Source organism: Rhodnius prolixus, unplaced genomic scaffold (genome assembly GCF_049639745.1).
Source record: "Rhodnius prolixus isolate KJV_2025 unplaced genomic scaffold, Rpr scaffold_6, whole genome shotgun sequence".
Classification (NCBI taxonomy): Eukaryota; Metazoa; Arthropoda; class Insecta; order Hemiptera; family Reduviidae; genus Rhodnius; species Rhodnius prolixus.
The window spans coordinates 36,129,285-36,152,986 of NW_027411634.1; the positions used below are offsets into that span (position 1 = coordinate 36,129,285).

The window sequence follows — 23,702 nt, forward strand, 5'->3', positions numbered from 1 at the left end:
ATAAAACCATTTGCGTGGGACAACGGAAAAAATAATTTTAAACAGAAAAATCAGAAATGCATATTTTTAAACAGAACTGTGCATTTTACTTCTAGCGGGATTTTCATTTTCGAAAAATTCTCTTCATTCCTAAACGATTTCTTATTCGCTTCAAACTCGTTTCACGTATTTAGATAAACTCAGGATATAAATTTCCCGCACGTACTCAAACTCTGGAAAATTTTTGAAACACGATCGCTGATTCAAGAAATTTAAAAATTGTCTCTAAAATCCGAACACCGGATTTCTAAATGAAATTGAAAAAAATAATATTAAAGAAATTATGGCAAAAAAACAAATGAACTTATACTAAGTTCGGTACTCAGTTGGGTTCAGGTAATTATATTTCATAAAAAACCGGAAGTTGGAACTAATTATGAATTAATTATCTTTAATTAATCGCACGAACAAGTTAAGTATGAATGAGTTCAACAGTTTCTCATTGTAACTTAATTTTTTTGTAATTTTACTTTAAAGAAAATTATTTCTGTTATTGGTAGATTTTTGAAATGAAACTTTTATTAGAATCGTTAATTTTTAAATAGCTCTAATCCAAGTTGTAAATCTGTTACGATTTCAATAATTACTAGGCAAATTAATAAGCAATTTTCCGCAAGAAAATCTGCTGAAAACAGACATATGATTTCCACCATAATTTTTGTATCTTGAATTTTTTCGGAACTAGTTTCAAAGCTCATTATTCAGTAAAAGAACTTAGACTCGGTATTTGTGCTAAACAATGATCTCTTCTCTATATTAAAAGAAACAAAAGGCTGCATATTATTCTGGAATGGTACTTCAGATAAAGGCCTATGTTGCTAGGCAACTGAAGTAAAAGTGAACTTCCGCTAGATAGATTTTGATTGCAATCAGGTCCCCCCCTCCCACAGTAAGAGCAATCTAAAGTTTAAGCTCCTTGCGGGTTTTAGCTTTCAAGATATTTTGTCCGCTCACATAGAACATTTTATAAATAACAATTTTTTTTCGGACTGAAAGGTCCCAAAACAGATATTAACCGGTCAACACTTGAAATCGAAAATTTAGCATGATCGCAATACTTCCGTTACCTAGTAACAGAAAATAATAGCTTTTCTTTGGCCAGAGGATGATGTTAAGGTTTTTAGTGAAAAAAGATTTGCTAGATATGTGTCTATCTACCAATCTACCACCTTTAAGTAGCTCCCATACCTAGGTATTTACGGTACAATTTGTTCGCTGTAAAGCAAACGTAGTAAAGGTGCAAACTCTTACTGAATTTCATGCACATTTCTTCCATACTGACATGTGGCCTAAGAGCGCACATTTGGCCATTTCTGTTATATTCCAAACATACACACACAGAAACACCGGTCGACCTTAAAGTAGTGGAGTACTTATTGGCCATGTTACACAACAACACCGGCCAGCTGCCTACTTCACACAACACTCTCAATCACTATGGATACCCAGGTTCATTCATTATTTTTCTTTTTATTTACAACTCTAGCAGACCATGAATGATCTTTCAATAAATACGTTGTTTTATACTTAAATTGAATAAGCTACGTACCAGATATTGGACCGCCTAATATCGTTTATTCACATTAACTGAAGTAGTAAGGGATTTCAGTTAGGAGGCGACAAAAAAAGTCAATGCTTAAGAATGTATTCTGTTATATGGTGGTCTTTGATGAAGGATAAATTCTTTCTTAAACGATCAGCGAATCATTGCCTTAAACACACACCTGCCAAAGGCGACTTTTCTTTGCGCTAATTACTTCCACCAAGAACGTCCACTTCCAGAGAATGACTATGCTTCCCTTAGACTGATAACATAACGTGACTGATAACGGAACTGAGGACTTAAAGTGATTGGTATTGTTACTGCTTCAGTTTGGGTAAATCCTTGAAGGTAGGCAATAAAATGGAGCTTAACGTTGCCCCTCATAGTGCTTTGTTAAGACCACTGGACGCCGTCTCTTCAGTGCGACTAATGAATGATACTGAACTGCCCCTGTACACTTCCTTTCTGGTGTCATTTTTAATACACCACGTCTTCCACAACTCAGTGGACGGACAGTCTTGTATAGACATCTTTTTCTTCCTCTCCGTTTGTTCGTACATAATTCGTTATTTACCATCTTCTTTCTGGTTCCCACACCTTGTTTTCATTCCTTCATTAATCTAGAAGAGTTTCCTACTTCTACCAACAAAACACCGCCTTCTAGCAAGAATTTAGTACACCCGTCAAAAAACGACTCGTCACTTTAAAGTTCCCACCAGGCGGCTGTTGTCATCCATCATTCAATACACTAATGTCTTTATATCGTTATCTTCTTCTGGAACTCTACAAGAGTAATAGTGTAATGGTCATGAAGCTTGAATTGGTAAATGGAAGATCTCCAGTTCGAATCCCGCGTGTAACTACTTTTTATCTGTTACGGTCGGCTTCCACTCCCGTCTACGTCACTTGTTTGACGTTTAAGCCCCGCAAGAAAAAAATAGGCGGTTACTCAACAATCCAAAATTTACAGTAGTGTTTAGCCTTCATGATCTTGGATTGCTGGGTGATTTTAAATCTTTTGTACCTGCGAAGAAATCATCTTATATGAATAATGTCCATTTTTATCATAGTAAACTAAAAATTTGAAGGATATTCGCTATTTTTAACTTCCTCAAAATTCATGCAGATTTGCAATATTAATTATTCACCGGAAGTACATGTTATGTGATTCCTTGATCACGAAAATATACAGATGTGTTTGTAATCAAAAGAATAACAGGGAGCTTGTTTTTGGTGTTGGATACACAGCTTGTGAACTTACGCATTGCGTACAGTATAGTTGAACTAACTGAAGTTCATTAAAAAGCCCTGTATGAAGTACTAAGTTGACTAACTTGAACATTAACTCGGCAGGTGAACAGCTGTTCCCTCCCCATAAGAGCCACTTGTTGTTGCACACCCTAAATAGATAATGAAGCTCAATAAACTGTGAGCCATCATATTGATCTGTTTAATTCAAAGATCACAAAGTTTTTTTTAATAGTAAGCACTTCTAATTTACACCTGCCCTTAGGGCAAGTTTATGATATAGAGGAGCATATGTAACTCTATTTAACGTACAAGATAGGATATGATGATAGATTAATAGCGTCTCTGTCCATGTATTTGTAGGTAAGAGCAGTGGTTAATGTCTATCAGGATTATATCGATGGAGCTAGTTTACTAACCAACTTTGAAAGCGTATTACTTAACACTTGTCAGCTCAGAGAGTTAGCAATTATTATTAATAATAATTTTTTCTTATGAATATCCGTTTTAGGACGTTTCTGGGTGGTTTTAGGCTTCCCGATGCTCTAAAGTGTCATTTCAATGCGATTTAAGGATTTACAAAACTGCATAATATTACGAAGAATGAGATATTTTTTGAATATGAGTCTAGAAAATTCTAAAAAACGAAAGTCGTATGAGTGAGGGCATTAGAATTTTACTTTTTATGACAGTAAAGTGGCGCCAAAAAAAAAGAAAGAAAAAGTAAAATATTACGCGCCTTTTCCATCAAAGGATCCTAGCAACGGAAGAGGTGGAGGTTGTAATAATTAATTAAAGAATATTAAGGAACATACCCTAATTGTATTATAATTAAAGAACTTCAACAGTGTGGAAGAAAATTATTGTGTGTGGATAACTGTATTAGTTTGATTGGTGAAGCGGGAGTGTGTGCAGGGACTCGGGATGCGCACGGTAGTGTGAGATGAGTGGGTGGTAATCACCATGGCAAACAGCTTCATGGTTCTTTTTTGTAGCCGTGAGGTCCTACTCGGGTCCTCAGATCGGCCCACCGCAGTCGAACTCTCCAGGACAGGCTAACCCAGTCAAATCTCCTGTGAAATGAGGAGATCCTTTATTCATTTTTATTTTTCCACTCTAGTGTGCTTTCTTCCTTTTTTATTTATCATCCTTTTTTTTGTCCCACTTCTTAAGCATCTTTTACCTTCTTCATACTCCTCTTGTCTCCTCTCCTGTCCTCAATCTTCATTTTAAATGTTTATTTATTTTTTTTTTTTTAGTGCTCGTTAAGGAATTACAATCTTGCTGATTTTAGAGTTGAAAGTTTCCACCCGAATTACATTTTGATTGTTTCCAGACGATGGAGAATCTCCAAAAACTTTTTCACTTTTTTTTAGTTTTAATTTGCTTAGATTTAAGCGATGAATAATACTGAGAATTTAGGCGCCATCGGAGCTGCTTGGTTGGTTCGATTCTTGGTCTAGGCTTTGGATTTTATATAACGCTCATGTAATCTGTGAATTTACTCGTAATATTAAAGTATGATTGCTAGCCGCCTCCGTCCACGAGATCTAATCAGTATTTTGATGTAAAGCCTGACTGAAAAACTGGACATCACTAGCTGGGAACAAGGGGTATAAAGCTTGCCTTTGGATACTCTAAACCCATGCAGTTGCCTACATCAAAAAAACTCGCCAGGATCTTAAGTAATTAGAGTGAGTGTTGGAGGTATCAAAGTTGAGTGTAAATGGGCTGGGATTCTTTAGGACGCCAAGTTCCTGTTGTCACTAAACATTCTACATCCGACTAAGCTAAAAAAACTCTCTTTTTTTTAATTTAGGAGATCTCAAAATGTTTGAGTTTTCAAAAATTTGATCCCGATTTCAAGGCTTCCTCTAACTTGGTAATAAGAGGACGTGAAGTTCGGGAAAAATTGGCGAAAATCTTTATGATGGTACACTTCTTGGGAGATTAAATCGTGTTCTAGTGTTGGGGGGGGGAACAGGATAAAAAACGCGAAGAAAAAGGAAAACATAAATAAACAAAATGTCCTTGGATGGTGTTTTAGTAATGTTTGTCAAAGGAAAGAAAAAGTATCAGCACCCCGGGCCACGATACCACTTGGTGGTGCTGTTACAGAGCACCGAGAGGAAGTGGGGGCGGTACTGATTGGGGCTGGCACACACAAACACACACTAATGACTGCGTGACCTCCCACAGTAGCGCGCCCTCTATTAAGAACTAAGAAACAAAAAATAGAAATAAAATAAATGACAGATAAACTACAGAAGGACGTCTACTGCTGTTTGTAGACAGAACGACACACACACCCCCGCAATAGTTTCACGGTGGTACCATCTAGTGTCCAGGTCCCCAGTCCAGGTAAACAGATTAACAAAAGACACCGACAAAACACTCGTTACTCTCCACCATTACTGGACGTCCCCAGCGGTCGGCAACATGAAAATCTCACCGCCCTCACACGAACATGTACTTAACTAGCTTCTTTTTTTTTGGTTTTGTTTGTTACTTTAATTTTTATTTTTACTTCTGTTTTCATCGCACTACCTTTTTACGAGCTGCAAAATCTCTAGCGCTAGTGTAGTGCACACGATTGTTCAGCGCTAGAAAAGGAACATATTATCTGGTGCAAACAGACCAGTTTTCTCTTAATACAAGTCTCAAGGCTCCAAACCCTTAATTTTCTTCAAATACGGAGTTTTTAAAAATATTTAATTGTTACTAAGATTAAACAATTTGTAGAATCTTACACTTCACTGAAATAATATTTTTAGAGTTACATCCTACCCTAAAAGGATTTTCCAATAAAAATAAAAGTTATAGATAGGAAGGAATTAGCAAAATGGTTAGCGTACTGGATTCACACTCGTATTCATACAGCACACTGTCCGGTGATGTCTGTAACGAGAGAACATTGTACGAAGGCCGGATGTATACTAAAAAAGCTACGGGAGCATTGGCCATTGGTCATTGGACCTCAGATGTTGACGCACCTTCAATAAATAAATAAATTATAGAACTATATAAATGAAATTTAAAGAAAAATCTTCGGAGCCATTTTCGATTAAATCTCAATAAAGAGAAAAATCTATTTAGTAAAGTGGATCTTCCGGTAAGTAGATACAGAACACAGGGAAGCATAACGTTTACCTTCCACTTCCTTCCAATCGCCATATTTCTTTTTAAACAAATAGATCACAAATAAATAAAAATAAAACAATATAAACCAAGGATGCTGAACGGAATAAGGGATGAAAACAAAATTAACCTCCAGGAGCTCCAGACGGCAGATGGTAGACGATCTCTTCTGGGTGTAATATTGGCCAATGATTAGATAGAGGTACTTCTTCGGCAAGCAGGTATACAACACTGGTTCCTGCAGACCGACTGATGTGCTTAAATTATATTCTGGCTACAATGTATATAAAGAGTATTTATATATATTTATATACACAAAATAAAAATTACTCAGCGTGGACACTCACAAGACTTCCTACTACTAGTTTTCCAAGTTTCCTTTAAATTTGGAATGTTTTTACTAACAATATGAAGGCGTAGAGTAGTTTATTTTGCAGATTCTATGTCGGAAAAAATATTAGAGACCACTGTCCCAGCTTTTCCGGACTTTTTTTGGGGGGAAATGGAAATTTTATTTCTACGATTTAGGGGATGAAAAATAAAAACCACGTTTTTGTCCTTTTGTTGGTTTTTGGGAGGTGACTTTCTTCTTCTTTTTTTCCTTCTACGTACCGTACTAGCTAAGACGGAAGGAAGAATCACAATACATCGATCATGACAATACATCGATTTTTAGTTTTCTCCGGAAGTATCAGCTTTGATGTCTTCTGAGGTCCAAAAATAAGGTGGTCTATAGAGCGGAAGTTCAACTTCTGCAGGAAGTTCTAACTTGATATCAGATTTAGGTGCCATCATCGGTCAAAATCGGCTAACCGAAAGTGCCACTTCATTGAATCAGGTTTTCCGCTTTCTTTTTTTTGGAGATTTTCCTTTAAAATTTTCTCTGAAATTAAGTCAATTTCCCTATTACTGGGAAATAACTCGTTTTAATAGAAAGTTATCATCATCATCCTCCCCTGTTTCAAGTAATTTTGATTTCAGTATCTTCATCAACCATTACACATTACTACCTTATTAAGTAAATTACTTCGTGTAATTGTAGCTAAATTACATCTTACATCTACTAGACCCGGAAACTTGTCCAAATTGTAATAGTTATGCAAGGCAATAACCCATTGCTAAAGTAAAGGTGTAATGACTAATTATTTGTATCTTTGATGATTTCTTACAAAAATGATTATTTTCAAAATACTAAACCTTTTAGGATGAATGGATTTTTTTTTTTGGCAAGAGAAGGATAAACACCCCATCCCAAACACTGAGACGGAAGTGTTCTGTAACGAATGAATGTTGGCACTACGTGTTGAATACACACTGTTGGGAATTTGGTCTACAATATTTCACTATACCGGCGGTATTCTTGAAAGCATTTATGTGACCATTACTTCACATGGTTGTACACATTATCTTTATTTATTTTGTACAAAAAAGAAAAAGAAAATGGTTTAAGATGGAAAAATTTTGCAGTAAAATTCTTTCTTTGTCTACTGAATGACATTTTAGATAGATATATTGTCCGCTCCTCCTTCCCACACCATTTAAAGGCAGGGTCATATGTGTTCACCCGAAGAAGATGAATCAGTTGTCACCACTGAGAAGCCAAGATATCTGTATTCTGAGTGCCCTGTGTGTGTGTGGCGAAGAGGGGAGGGGCCATCCAATTACCTGGACTACTCTTTCTCACCAGGTTTGGTGCTGTGATTTATGTACCTCTCTCCCCTGTCATCTAGCTTCAAGAACTAAGGTCTTCTTCCATAGAGAAATATAGTGGCGAAAATTCTGTCAAATGAAATAGATTTTCTTTTAGATTTCCCTTAATCGATCTGTTTGAGTGTCTGGGTGGGATCAGCGTGATTGAAAATGGGAGGGGAAAGAGAAATCACAAAATATATCTTCTTTAAACTCTGCAATACAGGAACAAATTACTACATTCTTACCAACTGTAAAACTTCATATTTTATTGAAATGATCCTTCAGAGGAATGTTTAGCATTTTGTCCACCCCTTCCTCAGAACTGTTCTAAACTACGGTATGAGAAAGTCACGTAGTTTTCAAAAGCAGCCAAGTTTTCCGTGAAAATTTCGCATCACTTCGAGAAATATTTTCCTACTTTCTGTTTAAAAACTACCATTTTTCTTTTTATTTTGCCTCATTAGATTTAATCTTTTTAAACATTTTTACAAATAAATAAAGAATTTAACAGACTGTAAAATACTCGTACATTTTAAGTTAATTTTCTCTATGAATAATCGCGAAAGAAAGTTTAAGATTTTGTGAAAGTAACAAGGAAGAAGAAAAGAAATGGAAAAAAGATGTGCTACAAGAATGTGAATGTTTCCACGGGGGTAAAGCGATGGAAGGGTATTAAGGAGGCGCCCTTGTCAGGGCCACCTGGTTGTCCCTTTCAAGGGACGCCACCACCCAAAGATCTCAGTGGCACGTCACAACAATGATTTTCAATGCCACTAAGCGGCGGTCTTTTGCCTAAAGGGACACAAAGTGTATAGTTAGGAGATTGCAATGGAAGGGTAGAATGGAATCAAATAATCATAATAATAAGGGAAAGTAAGAAGTAAAAGAAGGAAGATGTTAGACTCCCACCAAACGGTATGAAGAAGATGATAGGGTGCCATTGAATTTGTCAAATGTAGCTCGGTAAGCGGGTAAGTAAGCATTAAGGGATAATCTTTTAAGTGTTGAATTGTAAAAAAGGGCACCGCCGTAAGGAAAATTTTCTCTTTATGGACTTGTCAACTGGAATACAATTACTGTCCCAACTAATATTTTACGATTTACAAAGGAATGTTAAGATGTAAAGAAAAGGAGATCTTTCGTACCGTACCATTGGTTCAAGGCTAGTCGTACGGAGATTCTTTGTTAAGGCGCTTTGTCGCGGATCTACGACCGAGCAAGTTTTCGTCGCTCTGCGTCTATTCCAACAATCATTATCTTTCATTTAAATATTGCATACTAATTACAAACATGTAGATCTATAAATGAACTATGACTGAAATTGGCAATTACCTTTCATATTCCTTGAAGTCCCCTAAAAACGATGAACAATACTCTAGAATCTAGATCTACAACTTTATTTCAAACATTTTCCAAGGAAAACGATTTTTCCTTTTGGAACGAAACTCAAAACACAATTTCAATCAAAGAGCTTTGAAAACGATATGTTTTAAACCAAGTTTGCTCAGGATATCTATCCTTAAGCTAACTTAAAAGAGGTAACCAGTGGAATTCTAAAGTAAACCGTTAACAATAAATACTATAAAATATACCGATAACCCAATTAAAGAAAAGCAATAAAAAGTAATTAGTAATTGGGATAATCAACTCTTTTTTTAGTTGAATAGGTGTTGAATTAAAAAGAAAGATTTATACAATTTTTCAACCGATAACTTTTGTAATTACTACAGATATAACCTGTTCAAAAAGAAAACCTATTATTATTTTATAGTTAAGAACAATATATAAATCGTAACTGTACTGTTAAGATCGTAAGATTTAAAATAAGAAACTGTAAAGCCGTCTAAATCTCTGGATTTATCCTGGTTCATTAACACCTCAAGAAGGCATACAAGTTACAAGAATTGAAGAACAGGAAAATCTGATTTCTGTACCTTCCTTAAATACGAGTGTTTCAATAAAGACAAAAGTCGAACACGATTTCAACTAGTTTCGTACCATATTGTTCCTTCAGATACTAAGATTCAGCCAAAATTCGACAAACGGAAGTGTGACTTCAGTGTGAAGTGATATTTGATTGACTAGCACCAACGATTTTTCTCAATTCAAGAGTTTTCATTTTCAAATTTGACTTCAAGGCTCATATTAAATCAGCTGGCAGGTTATGTTAAAGTACCTCAAGATCCGAATAATAAAAAGTCATTCGAAGAAAAACTTTTAATGAAACAATTAATTGTGAATAAAGTTCAAATTTCATTGTTATCTTAATTTCTAGTCAAGAGGCAAGCAGACTTATTGAAGGATAAAAGTAGATACCCCGTCCATGCCCAAGTTTCTCCCTTCATTTCCGTGACTAGGTTGGTGTCACGAAGTACCAGTAGAAAAAAAGTCACGGAAAAAAGCCATAATTTAGGCTACGAAAAAAAAGTCATAATTCAATAATACTGGCCGGTAAAAAAAATGGTTAGGTTAGGTTAGGTTACGGAAGTCATGTTATCGAGCAATTCTAGTCCGTCACAATTCATTTAAGCATCATAAATCATTGAATGATTTAACAGAAACTATTTATATGAACTATGAACTGTGAGAGCACATGACTTGTACATATTGGCCTCTCTGTAACACATGAGAGAAAGTTTCTCTTGTTCGTGAGAAATTCTGTGCGAATACTCACACGACTTTTTTCACGCCACAAAACAAAAAAATTATTCAGCAAAGTTGATTTTCTTCGTATTTCACTTCCGCTTAGTTGTACCAGTTGGAGATGGTTTAAACTGTAAGATTTGTATCATTGAAAGAATAAATTCAAGGCAGGAAGAAATAGAAGGGGTGTAAAGTTAGCTACCAAAGAGTCGAAAACATACGAGATAGTTGCTTTGTTCTTTAAGTGGGACTTCCTTTTTCTTATGGCTGGTTTCTTCAAGAAAGAGTTAGCAGGTTTTAGGATTTAAAGCTAGGTCTCTAGTTTGGAATGCCTGAGATCAAAATTTGGGCGAATTTGGAAGGCTTCCTGCCTGGATGGCCATCGGAACCATCAGGAGTGTATGCAGACCATTTCCAGTAGTTTCCCTATCTCCTACGATAGTTTTGGAGCTTTTCTGGGCTAGAGCTAGAGTTACTAGGGCCAGCAGGGTACTTACTTGGGCTTCTACTCACGCCTACGCCGTGTGCCCCTACTCACTCAATCTTGCCCTGTCCAGCAGGTTGTCCTGCGGTTAGATGATCCCCAGCCCTTGGGCAGGATATGATTACAACAAGATTCTAAGATAAATGGTGTAAGTTTTACCCTCACCAAAATTATTTTTGGTTTATGGAAGTTTTTTAAAACTTTTTGAAAAAAATAAGCCAATTTGTTATTAACAACGTAAAACACCGAGACAATGTAAACCTAGGAAATGACTAAAATGCATTGCTTCCATGTTTATCTTACCAAAGACTACATGGGTGGCAAAGAGATTTATATTTATATTTTTTTTTTTGTTAGATCGCAGTTTCCACCAAGTTCTAGGGTTACCACCACTGGACCGGCCGATCAACAGACAATCTGTTTACCATATGGCCTCCAAATTTTACACTCGATTTGAGTCTCTTGGAAAAAAAAGAAGTATAATAAAAGATTTATCAAGCATAGATGGAGGGCAAAATAAATATATAATCCAATGTAAAAGAAACACTGCTTAGGAGAAACGAAATCTACTGTAAACGTCACAAATATCTCTCTTAACACTATCTACGTAATTAAATTTACTTCTCTATTAAAACAAGTGCACCGCAATTAAAATTAAAATGCTACCTTGACGTCACGGCTACCATGTCAATATACCCTGAGAAAATGAGAGTAAATGTCGAGTAAATAATAATTGTAAAATATCAGGTGCGGAACACTCACACGACCTTCCTCTTGTCGGTGTTTACGCAATTATTATTATTTTTTTTTTGTAACTTACAATTTTTACTAAAAAATAGTTCGCTTCAAGGTTTTATTGAGCAAAAAAAAAAACACTATAAACTTTTAAAAAATCTAATAAATGAAGTAGTATTTCCGGTCAGCCAGTTTTCTTTAAATTTATGCTAACGAACTGAAACTATAGAACATAGTTTGAGAATGATTGGCCCTGAACATTAGATTTAGTAAAACTATACCGAGTATTTGTAGATGTAAAGCAAAAAAAAAAAGTATCTCTGAGAATGTCAAACTTGATCTGAGTAAAGCTGACGTTTAGAGAAACAATCCCGTATATAAGTAGAGACGTCATCTTAAGAAGATGATGACGTTAGATGAGAAATATAGTATTAGTGTATTGGTTGTATTATAATAAGTGTATACAGAACAGAACAAAACAACAGTGATTAGAACAGAACAGAGTAGAAACGGACAGACAGACAAAGTGACACATGTACTACATAATCTTGGTCACATATGACCGATCATGTCCACTAAAGGTAAAGAGCCTGTCTACTTACACTTCGAATACACCACCCTTGCCCAGTTACTATGACAACAGTGTTTTTTTTTTTTTTACTAAGGATACAGTGTTGTTTGTTGTTATTAACAGTGTTTCTCTTGTTATCATCATACATTCCAAACAGTTCTTGTTTATTATTACAAATATTAACACGAAACATTCTTCTCCTATTTAGAATCGTTAATATGAGGCATTCAAGTTGTATTACTTTTCTTTAATTAATCCTTCCTTCTTTAATACAAAGTTTTAATAACTTCCTGAAAGAAATATGGAAAACTAACTTACTAACTAATCTAAAGAGTCTAAAAAACAATAGATCTATTCAGTTTTCATTAGAAAAACTAAAAGTAGACTTAGGAAGTTAATGAAGTCTAACAGAGAAAAATTAGTTGTAGAATAATTTTTTGTTCTTCACATAATAATTCATCAAGGAGGCAGTGAGTATGATCCAACTTCCGAATGGATCATATTAGTAGCACACCTCTGTACCATATATATAACAGCCACTAATAAGTAACTTAAATCCGTGGCGAAATATTTGGCAGAAACAAACGTATTTTCAAGATCAATACTCAAAGAAGCAATTTTAAAATGAGTTTTGCCAGTAGTGCGTGTTTTGTGAGATCCGTGAAAAATGATCCCCTTCATTTTCTATCTCTGTCTAAACAAAATATTCCAATAACTAGAATCCGCAGGAAGCAGAACGTATTCAGGAAACTAAGGGTCTAAGTAGCACGCAGTATGTACTACTTTTTTTTCATTAAGGAAACTGAGAAAACAAAATAAAAAAACAATTCAGCGTAATAAATTTTTTACAAGAGAAATAAAAATGTTTCAAATAACCTCAAACCAAGTCAAATTGGAAATATTCCGTTACAAATTAATTAACTCAAAAAAAAAGTGGAAAGAAATAGTGGTGAAATGAGATAGATAAATAAATAAGGAGCAAAAAGGAAATACAGACTAACAAGACGATGGTCTCTCTATCTAGCTCTCTCCCTCGGGAAGGAGTCCCGAACCAGCGAGAAGAAAATGAGATCTTGGAATTTATTAAAAGCCGCAGTAAACAATGAATGGATCTTGGAGCTAGTACAGCTTCTTCCGGAAGTTGACTTGTCTGGACTGTGTGACAGAGAGAGAGAGACCTTTCTAAATACGACCAACATCCGTTTTAAATATTGTACCAACAAATGGCGTATTTCCTGTCAACAATCTTTTAGAAAGTTCAAACACGTTCAATAATAATATGAATATCTGGTGGAAAAAGATTGTTAACCTTAAACGGTTTTCTCTCACTAATATTCTCAATGGTTCTAACCAACATTTTTTTTTTTCTAATAACGCCGTATTTCAAAACATATTAATTTCTAACTAATGTTGTATAGTTTGTACGTTACACCGAAATAAAGAGAAGTGATTGCCACGCGAAGGATCTCTGGATCCAGCTGCTGACCCTTAGATTAGAAAATCGTAAGACCCTTATTCGAGAAAATCTGAAGAATGCATTTTTTAATGGCGTTTCTTCCGGTTAAAGAGTTATCAAACTCGGAATTTTGGCAAAAAAAAATTGTTCTCCTCATTAAGGGCCATTCAAATTCAAAATGTTATAGACCTACACATATACAATTTTAAATTAAAATCATAGAAGCCATTTCCGTAAAGAATCGTAAAAAAAATCAATTCAGTTAATTGGTACTTCCGGTTGACCCATTTTGGACAAAACTTTGTGGCGCCCTCTAAAATATCATATTTGAACTTTTCCGCAATTTTTTTCGTTTTTGAGTTACGGTGGATACATACACAGACAGACATATTTTAAACACGTCATACGTTATGTGATAAGGGTTGAGACTTATGTTTAATAAACTCCCTTTTATCAGGGTTAATGTTGAAACCAGCACTTATACTTAATTTTTTAAAATGAAAGTTTTTGTTAAGAATATTTATTTAAATTTTAAACTGAAATTTCAATTTTGAATTACAATAAATACTTACATCATTTCCGGTAAGAATACACAGCTTATTATATCCGAAAATTAAGAGGAAAAAAATTAAAAACAACGAACTCTAATAATGCCGAAGTTAGGTTATTACCGTTAGACGATCTCGCAGAGAATATCACAGAACTAAGGGTTCTACTGGTTCTGTGACGGTAAATTCACAACTAGGATATCTCCCCTAAATAAACAGAGATCAGCTAACCCCATCTAAGTACTGAGTCATCCGAGAGTTCGTAAGAAGGGCGAACATAGGGTTTGGGTAAATAACTTCGTCTCCCTTCGTTAGTACCCCCTTAATACAACAAGGACATTCCAAAATTTGTAAACAGTTTAAAAAAAGTTTTTGTTTTTTTTTACTGAAATATTTCTTTAACAGTGAAAATTTTAAATTTATTTTCACCGGGAAACAAATTTTCCGGTATTTTTATTTTTTACAAACTACACTTTTCCTCTCTGGAAGTGTGGGTGTTCTTTTACGGAGGTTATGTCACGGGGATATGTCAACAATGGGTTTTGACATAATTCATTTTTCCCCAAGATCAGAGAGGCCTTAAAACATATTTCCATTCCAGACTCAAAACTTTCCAATACTTTTGTCGCAATACTTTCCCTTAGTTTGGATAAGTAGTTTACTGAAACCCTGATTATGGCAAAATAATAATCTAGAGACGACAATCCCTTCAGGGAATACCACACACACACACACACACTGACACACGGACCAAGGGCGGAATGGTCAACTAAGTGGATCAGTGGAAGGGAAAAACTAGTTAAATACAAGTCTTTAACTTCAATTAGAGTATTTACTTTACAAGTGCGTTTCCTTTATGTATATACAGACAAATAACCCACAAGTGTACACTGTGAATAAGGAGCTGTCTCCATTACTATACACCACTGGTAGACGGATATTAACGGAAACCCTAGATATGTGCACAACGTAAGGTTTCCTCGTTTAAAATATCTTCAGTGTACATACTTTGCAGCTCTGTGTTAACCAATTAGTGCTCACAAATCAAAATAATAAATCTGGCATGAGCATTCACTAGAGTTCATCTGAACTCAATTCTAGTGCTCTAAACTTACTTTCTTAGGTCCCTTTAATTTACTCAATTAAAAAAATTGTCGACCAACATGAAAACTATTGAGGCACCAAAATTTGCCAGCTGTTACAAGATTTATGGAATCTCAGGGAAATGAACAAATGTAAATGAAAAATGTACAACAACACCATTGCCCGTGTGTATAAGTAGTAGTGATAGATCGTGTAAGACTCACGATAATATAAACTACGTCTAGCAAGCTCAGTAAATATAAATTGGAGACGGCTCTACAGTTCTTAATTAAATACAAACGCTCATTTATCAAACAAAGCGGCTGCATCAATAATACCACTGCCTCATCTATCTAGCAGCACGCCCACTTCACGCCAACCTCTTTCTAAAACATTCAGTAAAAACTCCGAGAGCTTCTTTTTTTTTTAACTCTCCTAACTTAATTTACTTTTTTTTTTATCGTCACTCTTTTTAATTATTTTCTTAATTCTGTTATCATTTTTGTAATTAATTTTTAAATTGCTTAACTAAGTTACATATTTCATAACCTGCTAACCCAGATTTGCTCGTGGATAGCATTGCTAAAGATTTTGTTTTGAGGTTATGAATAATGAAGCGAGCGAGCCAGCTCGTTATAAAAGTAGTAATGTCCCAATATTACCTTATATATATATATAATTTGTTGTTTTATTGGGTAGATGAAAGGTCCAATTTTCCAAATTATGTTTTCAATTCGAAAATATATGTTTTGAGACCCTCTCAGTTCGAAAAACACACACTCCAAGAATGCGAGGGAGAGACCAATTAGTAAAAATCATTTTTTCGAACTTAGATAAACTTAAAACAGAGATTTCGGTTGGAAACTCAAAAACGACACGATTATAACAATACCATAGGGATAGAATAGAGTAGGGCCAAAAGGATTTTATTTGGAACTAAGACTTTCACTTTGATTTGGAGCTGTGACGTTACTTTTGCTTCAAAATTAATATTTCAACATTCAAGCAAACTATCTTTTTTTGGTAAAAAATACTTTATGTAAACTGCGATAACAAAAGACCCACCGAATGTTCCAAACTAGAGATTTTGGTCACTAATTAGATTTCCGGTCAATCCACAACTTTCTTTCTTTGGAAAATAATGCGCAGTATTTGTTTTTTGTATGATTTGTGTTTCATCTACAATTTTTCCCGAGGGTAAGCCAAAAATAAGCGTGGAAAATCTCTCTCACTGCAACCTCCTGGAAACAAGGGATTATCGCATTTTGTTCTGGTTGTCTGGTTTAGAAATTAGCAAAGACTAAACGGTTATAAAAAATAATAATTAGCTGGCCAAATTATTACCGGAAGATAGATAGAAGATTATAGATCTTTTGAATTGTAATATACTCTTCTCTTTCACTAGTAGTAATTGCAATATTTAAGACAACCAAGCTAGAAACAAAACCCAAGGATTAAATATCAAGATAAGGTTATGTGCGCGTGTGGTCTATGAAAAAAAAACTTCTTTCTGTATTCATTTTACTGTGAAGTCTGTAAACCTCTATAACTAATTGTATTACAGCATTAAGATGTTCCCACAGGGGGCGCAGCTCCTCCTACACAGCTTGCTTGATACGACGTACTATATAGGTATCAGCGTCATTGATGGGTAAGCTAGCCCCGCCAGGACCTCACACAATGATAATCTTAATATTATATGAGTTTACTTCAATTAAAATTGTAAGGTTATTAAAAATTAGTAAATTTTAAATCTTCCAACTGGTGTAATAAGGGGAAGTATTTTATTCGTACATATTTTTAATTTTTAGTTTAGATGCTAAACTAATACTACTAAACAAGACTTATTTACTTGTCCAATATTCGACCTATCTGGTCTTAAGGAGCTGGCCAATAGGGTTCAAGCGAACTTTCTAGTTTCTGTCGCATCCAGTCATCCCAATACGAAATCCTACGCCGAATAACGGACGCTCCCCTTTATGTCTCGAATCTTACCATCCATAATGGCCTCATTATCGTTTCCAATCTGCTTACATCTAGAAAATTTCCTATGGCCTTTTCACCCTTGCCAATCCTCTGATAACCTTATTATCATCACCATGTAAAACCAAGGCGTCGCCTGAAGCGCAAGTCCTAGATACCATCTCATTCAATGATGCAAATCATTAGTTAGGCAGGCACTGCAATGGGGTGTACTTCATCAAGTGTAAAATGTTATATAACTTCTTCTTTTTTTATCTCAAATCTATTTTACTTATAGTACGCAATGCAGTTGTAAATAAATAAACAATTAAAAAAGTTAAAGTCGGTCTCCAGATTGAAACAAAGCGAAATATAGTTTTATCTGCATGCGAGTTCTAATTTTCAAGATAACAGGCAACTTTCTAATCAAAACTTTTTCGGTCTCAGAGTACCTTACAACGGATATTTCAACGCAAAATTTAATTTCTAATATTCGCAATGATCGCAGTTCCGACTGTAACTAGTGAGAGAAGTAATAATAATCATTAGAAAAAGAAACAAAAAACATTTTTACCAAATTGCTCTTACCTTCTAGTTCACCACAGATATGGTGTAAGAAAGTACAAAAATAAATTCCAAAATAAAAAGGGAAAACTGCAAAATCTTGTTGCGGGTATTTTTAACTTAGACCTCTTAATAAACAGCTTTATCTTATCGTTACATCTAGCGATATGGCAGGATGTTTGCCCAGTCAATGATCTTCAATAAGATCTATACTTGGGTTATACATTTCCCTTCTCTTAGCCACTCTACAAGCAGAGCTATTTCTTTTCTCAATATTTAACTTTCCATTTAGTCCCATAAAGTCTGACAATTGTTTAAACTGAGGCGAGGTCTGTATTAGTTTGACAGTAAAACGAAAGATAAGTTAAAACAATTGGTTGATTTATTTCTGTGTATTTAACAAAACTTTATCTTATGGTTAATGATGAGAGAGAAATTCAGAAACACAGGCAAAAATTAAATTAGAATGCGATACTTTAAAGTAGAATCAACGTTATAAGCTCCGTATTTAGGTAGTAAGACCATAATTTGGTAGTCTGGTATGATTTACTTACCCAAATATTGCACATCTAACACTGACATTCCTTTCACGTTAGCAAATATATTTGGTCACTTAAACTTGTAATCCAGCTTCTCTTGGATTAATTAGATTAACCTCTCATATTGTTATGATGTTTACAACAGAAATATCGATTATGAATTAAGAAAAAACGTAATAATTTTCAATTACAATTAAAACTTTTTAAGAATCATTTTTACTAACTAAAACCAAAATACAAATTCTGAAAAATATTTCAAATGGGAAATTCTGTAAATTTAAAGGCTGATTAGTTCTATTATTCGTAACATAACCTTCCGATTTTTTGAGATTTTCTTAAAAACGGTGTCCATGGTATTTTTTAAACAATATTCGTTTAATTTGTACCCTAAAAATTCTATCAAGAATTGATGAGGCTTAAGATGATGAAATGTAAGGAATAACCTCGAAATTAATTGTATAATTAAGAATTTAAAATGAAACCAAAATTTCAAATTTAAAAAAAAATTCAACCAGAAGGGCCACTTCACTTTAATTAGATTAACTACCTTTTTAATAGAAAATATGTTTCAAAAAAAATAATTTCGTTGTTATAAAAAAAAAAAAGGTGTTTGTTCACACTAGATTTGTTTTTTCTATTGAAAATTGATGCAAACAATTACATATTGCTATAAAAGTAGAATTTTTTAATAAATATAAACATAATCAGAATTCTCATTTACAAAAGTCGGTCAACGTATGCTTGATGCTAAGATAGATTCCTGAAGTTGTTAGAGTCAGCAAAGAGGTAGTTTCTTTGATCTTACTGAGAGGTATGTTAGACTTCTGAAGAACTAAGTACCTGCGAGAAACGTGCCGGGGTCGACTCAGTGTTGGATAAGTGTTGAACCAACCAACCAGACACTCATACTTATGCTGTATTGTAGTAGGTTGGTACGTGAGAAAATCTTTGCTGAATTTACGGTAACAATGAAAAACCTATACCATTTAAAATTTGTACTGTATTTATAGAAATCTCATTATTTACGTGGGAAAACATAATGCTGCTGTCAATTTTGAATGTTTGCCTTGTTGCTATTTTTCTGCTCTCAAACCGTTTTAATAGAATTTATTGAAATTTCGTGAACTTATCAGTGAAGTAATGCTTTTTAAAATTCTGTTAAGAACTAGACTCCTTTTTTCTATTCCATGAAATTGAATAATTGGGTTTGAGAACAAATTTGACTTGATAAAGATTGTGTGCCATGCTGGACTTAGTCAACATTCAATCCTCTAAATTATGTCTGAGCGCTTTTTGTCCTAAAACCAGCTTTTTTTTTTACTCAACCCGGATAAAATTGTTCTTCTCTATCAATTTCAACCTTAATTACATTTTCGTAAGAAAATAGAAACAAACAAGAAATATTCATCTAAGACTTGTTTGCCGTGCAGAAAAACTTCTGACAGCTGCTAGAGAATGGTGAAATTTGGAGTTTTTATGTTATTCCGATATTGAGTACAACTCAATGAAGTAGAAGCCTTCAATAGAAAAAGTCTGGTATATCAGTTTCTCAAAATACTCTGTCATCACTCTTGGGAATCAAAAATCATGTATACGTAAACCAAAAAACCACTTATTTCAGTATAAAATAAAAACAAAATATTAATCCAGATAGAAAAAATATTTTTATGTATTTCAATACAAAAGTACGCCTTACATGAATATATGCTCATGCAGTTCGTACATGAAAACAGAATTAATATAAAAATAGTCGAATGGATTTATCTTGTTATAACAAATTTCACTCATTTTCTTTCAACAGGTAGGATTTCACTTTAATCATTGCACAGTACAACCAGCAATTCTCGTTGATGGTTGAAGAATAAGTAACAATTTCAGTCTTGGTAATGATAAGAAGTGGCCTTTAGTTTTCGATTGAATAACTGTAGACTGAATAACCAGAAATCATCAAACGGGTCGTTTTCAGTTGTCTAAAAACCACTTTTTAGGATTCAGCAAAAATTACTTGTAATGGCAATAATTACTCTTCCTAGAACTTTTTCTTTTTAAAGATCGAGGTGAGGTAACCCTCAGTTGACTATGGATTCTTTGCACATATATTATTTCAAAAATTTTAGGCTCAATATCGGTAGACATTTGCTAAAAAATATATATAGGAAACAAAATTTTTAATTTCAGCTCAAGTTTTGTTCAATATTTTTCAAAATATACTGCAAAAAACAAAATAAAAAATATCACCTTAGAGCGGTAGTCAATTTCTGTTCAATTTAGCTTTTGCACTTCTCAAAAGCTGATAAATATCCGAATAAAAGAGAGGTACTAAAATTGTATGTTTATAGACCATGTTATTTGCACAGATTATTGCACAATACAATTTCATAACCGTTAGTCATTTCTTTTTGTTTGAAAGCACAATAATCTTTAAACAGATTTATAACAGCTCACTTCCACTGAAATCCACAATTCCGCTGTTGGATACAGCATGTTTAACTGAAAACTATTGTTCCCTATTTTAGGTTATATTTAGATTGACGAAGGTTAGACTATTGTAGACGGAGAAAGCTCCATGCACCCGTGCACTTCAAGTGCATTGTTTATGTGGACCCCTACTGTGTCAGATAGTTGATTGGTAAATACGTTTTGATTTTCTTTACAAGTTTTTTGCATATGCATACAAAGACAAACTAAAATTGACAATACAGTAGAATGCTAACAACAGAGTCGCCGTTATTTCAAAGTATCCCAAAAATAAAATAAGATGAAGTTAACCATTAGCAGTTTTCAATTTTATGAAATATTTCTAGTACGTTCTCAATACATGTAATTATCAAGATTGGAAAAGAGTTTCTTTGTATGTAATAGAATATCTGTTTTGGAACTTCTCTCATTGCTAATAGTAATGAGTTTTTTGGAAAATCAAACGAATTCCTCCTTGAAGATAAACCTAGAACTTTTTGAGGAAACTTTATTCCTTAGAACAGTAATGTGGTTTCGATTTTCTCAAGACCTTGTTTCTTCAGGTGACCGCCGAGACGACATCTGGTACTCCCTAGACTCTCAGGATGTTCTAAGGATGACCCCTCAGATAAAAAGAAAACCAAGCTCCCCAGAGAAGTTCTAGGAGGACAGCAAAAGCGCTAGCAAGGTATAATCTTAAAAATTTCTTACGATTCAGAACATTTTAAAACCAAATATTTGGACATAGACTCTGAAAAGTTCTCTAATTTTAAAACCTTATGTGTATTTAATTAAAATATGCCATTGAGGAAGCTGACTTAAGAAAGTTATAAAGAAGACACTTAACTCGAAATAAGATATAACATAAAAAAAAAACTCCTAAAGAAAATAATAGTTATAATAGAGCGACAAAACTATTAAAGTAAGCGTTTACAAAGAGTATTTAACTGATAGTTTCAACACTTAATCATATACATTATATAATATAGGAAAAAACAGGAAACAACTGGTGTAGATCATTGTTACAGATCTAATAAGAACAATAAGTACAGCTGTTATAGTACCAGGCGATATAATAATATCTTCGTAATCTATTGGGATAAAACGGAGTAACAATCGGGACAGTTTGTACTACTAGGGCCTAATTAATCACCTGTTATAAGATTTCTCACAGTTCTTCGTCCATTAAAGCAATTAACTATCTGAGAAAACTAACCCATGTAAGGTAGTAGTAAATTTTTGCAGACATTTAATACATCTTGAAATAACGTTTAGGTGTCTTTTTCATCGTATTGTCTACAATAACTTCATGTTCATCCACCGATACTCTGAGATACTTTGCACTTCCAAGAGATAAACACCAGTTCGGAAATTTAAACAAATATTCAATCGTAAATAAGTAGATTTTACTTCTTTTATAGAATTCTTAAAAACGGTTTTACACAATGAATTATAATGATATTCAAATCTCGCAAAAGGAAAAAAAAATTGTTGCGTACAATAAAAAGTTTACAGTAAGAATTATCAAATGGCATGAATCTATCTATTCAAGTAATAACAAAATGACTTAAAAAAAAATTACAAATCAAAGAGTAATCTGTATTTATTACTCACCACATTGACGAAATCTTGGAACGTAATAGCAGAAGTAGTCCTTTGCTCTGCCTTTTGGGCCAGCAGATCTCTTTTACTAGCTGGTATTGCCTCCATGAATTCAGCACTTTGTAGAGCTTTTATAAAATCATCCCAAGGGATTTCACCGAAACCCTCTGGATCAAACTAAAAAAAAAAATAAATAAAAAAGTGAACAAGTAACAATAAGCGTCAATAAGCCTTACTCTACCATCTAGCAGCCAATGAGTGAACTAAAATAGTTACTACCTGCGCCGCTAGATCGCAGGCCAATTCAGTATTCCATTTGATATATTTTACCAGTTTTAATGTTATAGATTTATTTTATTTTATTATTTTTTCATTTAATTTCTAATATTTAAATCAATGCTTTAAATTACCTTATCGAACAGTTGACGCCATTTCTGCAAATAAAAGTAAACGAAATATATTAATAATTTTAATTGTAATAAAACGAAATGCTGTACATATTTCATTAAAAACTAAATTACTTTATAACGATAATTCAATTAGAAAAAACTTATTAATGATGAATCAGTTTGAGTGTGGCCTTCTGTGGAATAAAACCTTTAAGCTAATAAAATTTTAACAGTTCCTCATTTTTTAATTACAACTAAATCTAACGAATGTTTTGACTGACAGGTATTAACATTGCCTTTGCCTAAAGCCTCAATTCCTTTGTATTTACTTAAAACTGCTTTTAAATAGAAGTTCAATTAATACGGCCTGAAGGGAAAACATATTATCCTTTACATTTTATGTGTAAATATGTACGAAATAAATTTTTAAACATAAATAAAGCTCCATACTGCGTAATTGTGAAATTGTTTTCTTAAGGTTTCTGGTTGTGTTAGCGACTATATTATTCTTACAAGATAGTTCAATTTTTTAATAAAACAAATGCTAATATTAGGAATAAAGCATCAGTTGCACTTTGCTCTTTTCATTTATCAACGCACTAATCTAAGGTCAGGAAAACGTAAAATTATTCTATTCTGACCCCTCATCGAAATCTGCTCCATTAATAATTTTCTTAGAAACATGATAAAAAAATGATGATTAACAAAGAGATTGAGGAACTTTCTTTAAAATCGATTTTATCAACTCTTTTAACCTGCCTTTTAAAGTAGACGAGAGTACATTCGGAAATTTGGTACTTTTAAAGAAATCTAACTTCCCTCTTTCTCTTCATACTACAATACTGTTGATACAATGATACAAAACGATCATTCGCATGGGTGCTTGTTGCAGGAAATGCGGTAAAAAAGACCAGCCCAAAGATACGTCATTTGTGACTAATGACATTATCAGCACTATGATATCATGACCAAGTCTTTATATTATTACAATAAGACCAATAATGTGTGG

The 23,702-nt window shown here is 33.8% G+C and overlaps 1 protein-coding gene across 4 annotated transcripts in view; it reads right to left on the bottom strand.

The window, feature by feature from the left end:
- stet (rhomboid serine protease stem cell tumor) overlaps positions 1-23,702 on the bottom strand; it is a 159,336-nt gene that overhangs the window by 82,854 nt on the left and 52,780 nt on the right. For 3 of the 4 annotated variants that reach the window (XM_074139670.1, XM_074139674.1, XM_074139672.1), the window contains exon 1: positions 18,261-18,739. Coding sequence is in view for 1 of the 4 variants with exons in the window: in XM_074139668.1 (XP_073995769.1) it covers positions 22,317-22,481; positions 22,715-22,738 (189 nt within the window). In the remaining 3 variants the exon portion in view is untranslated. Of the gene's footprint in view, positions 1-18,260; positions 18,740-22,316; positions 22,482-22,714; positions 22,739-23,702 lie in introns of those variants that run through there. The other variant, XM_074139668.1, reaches the window with a different exon arrangement.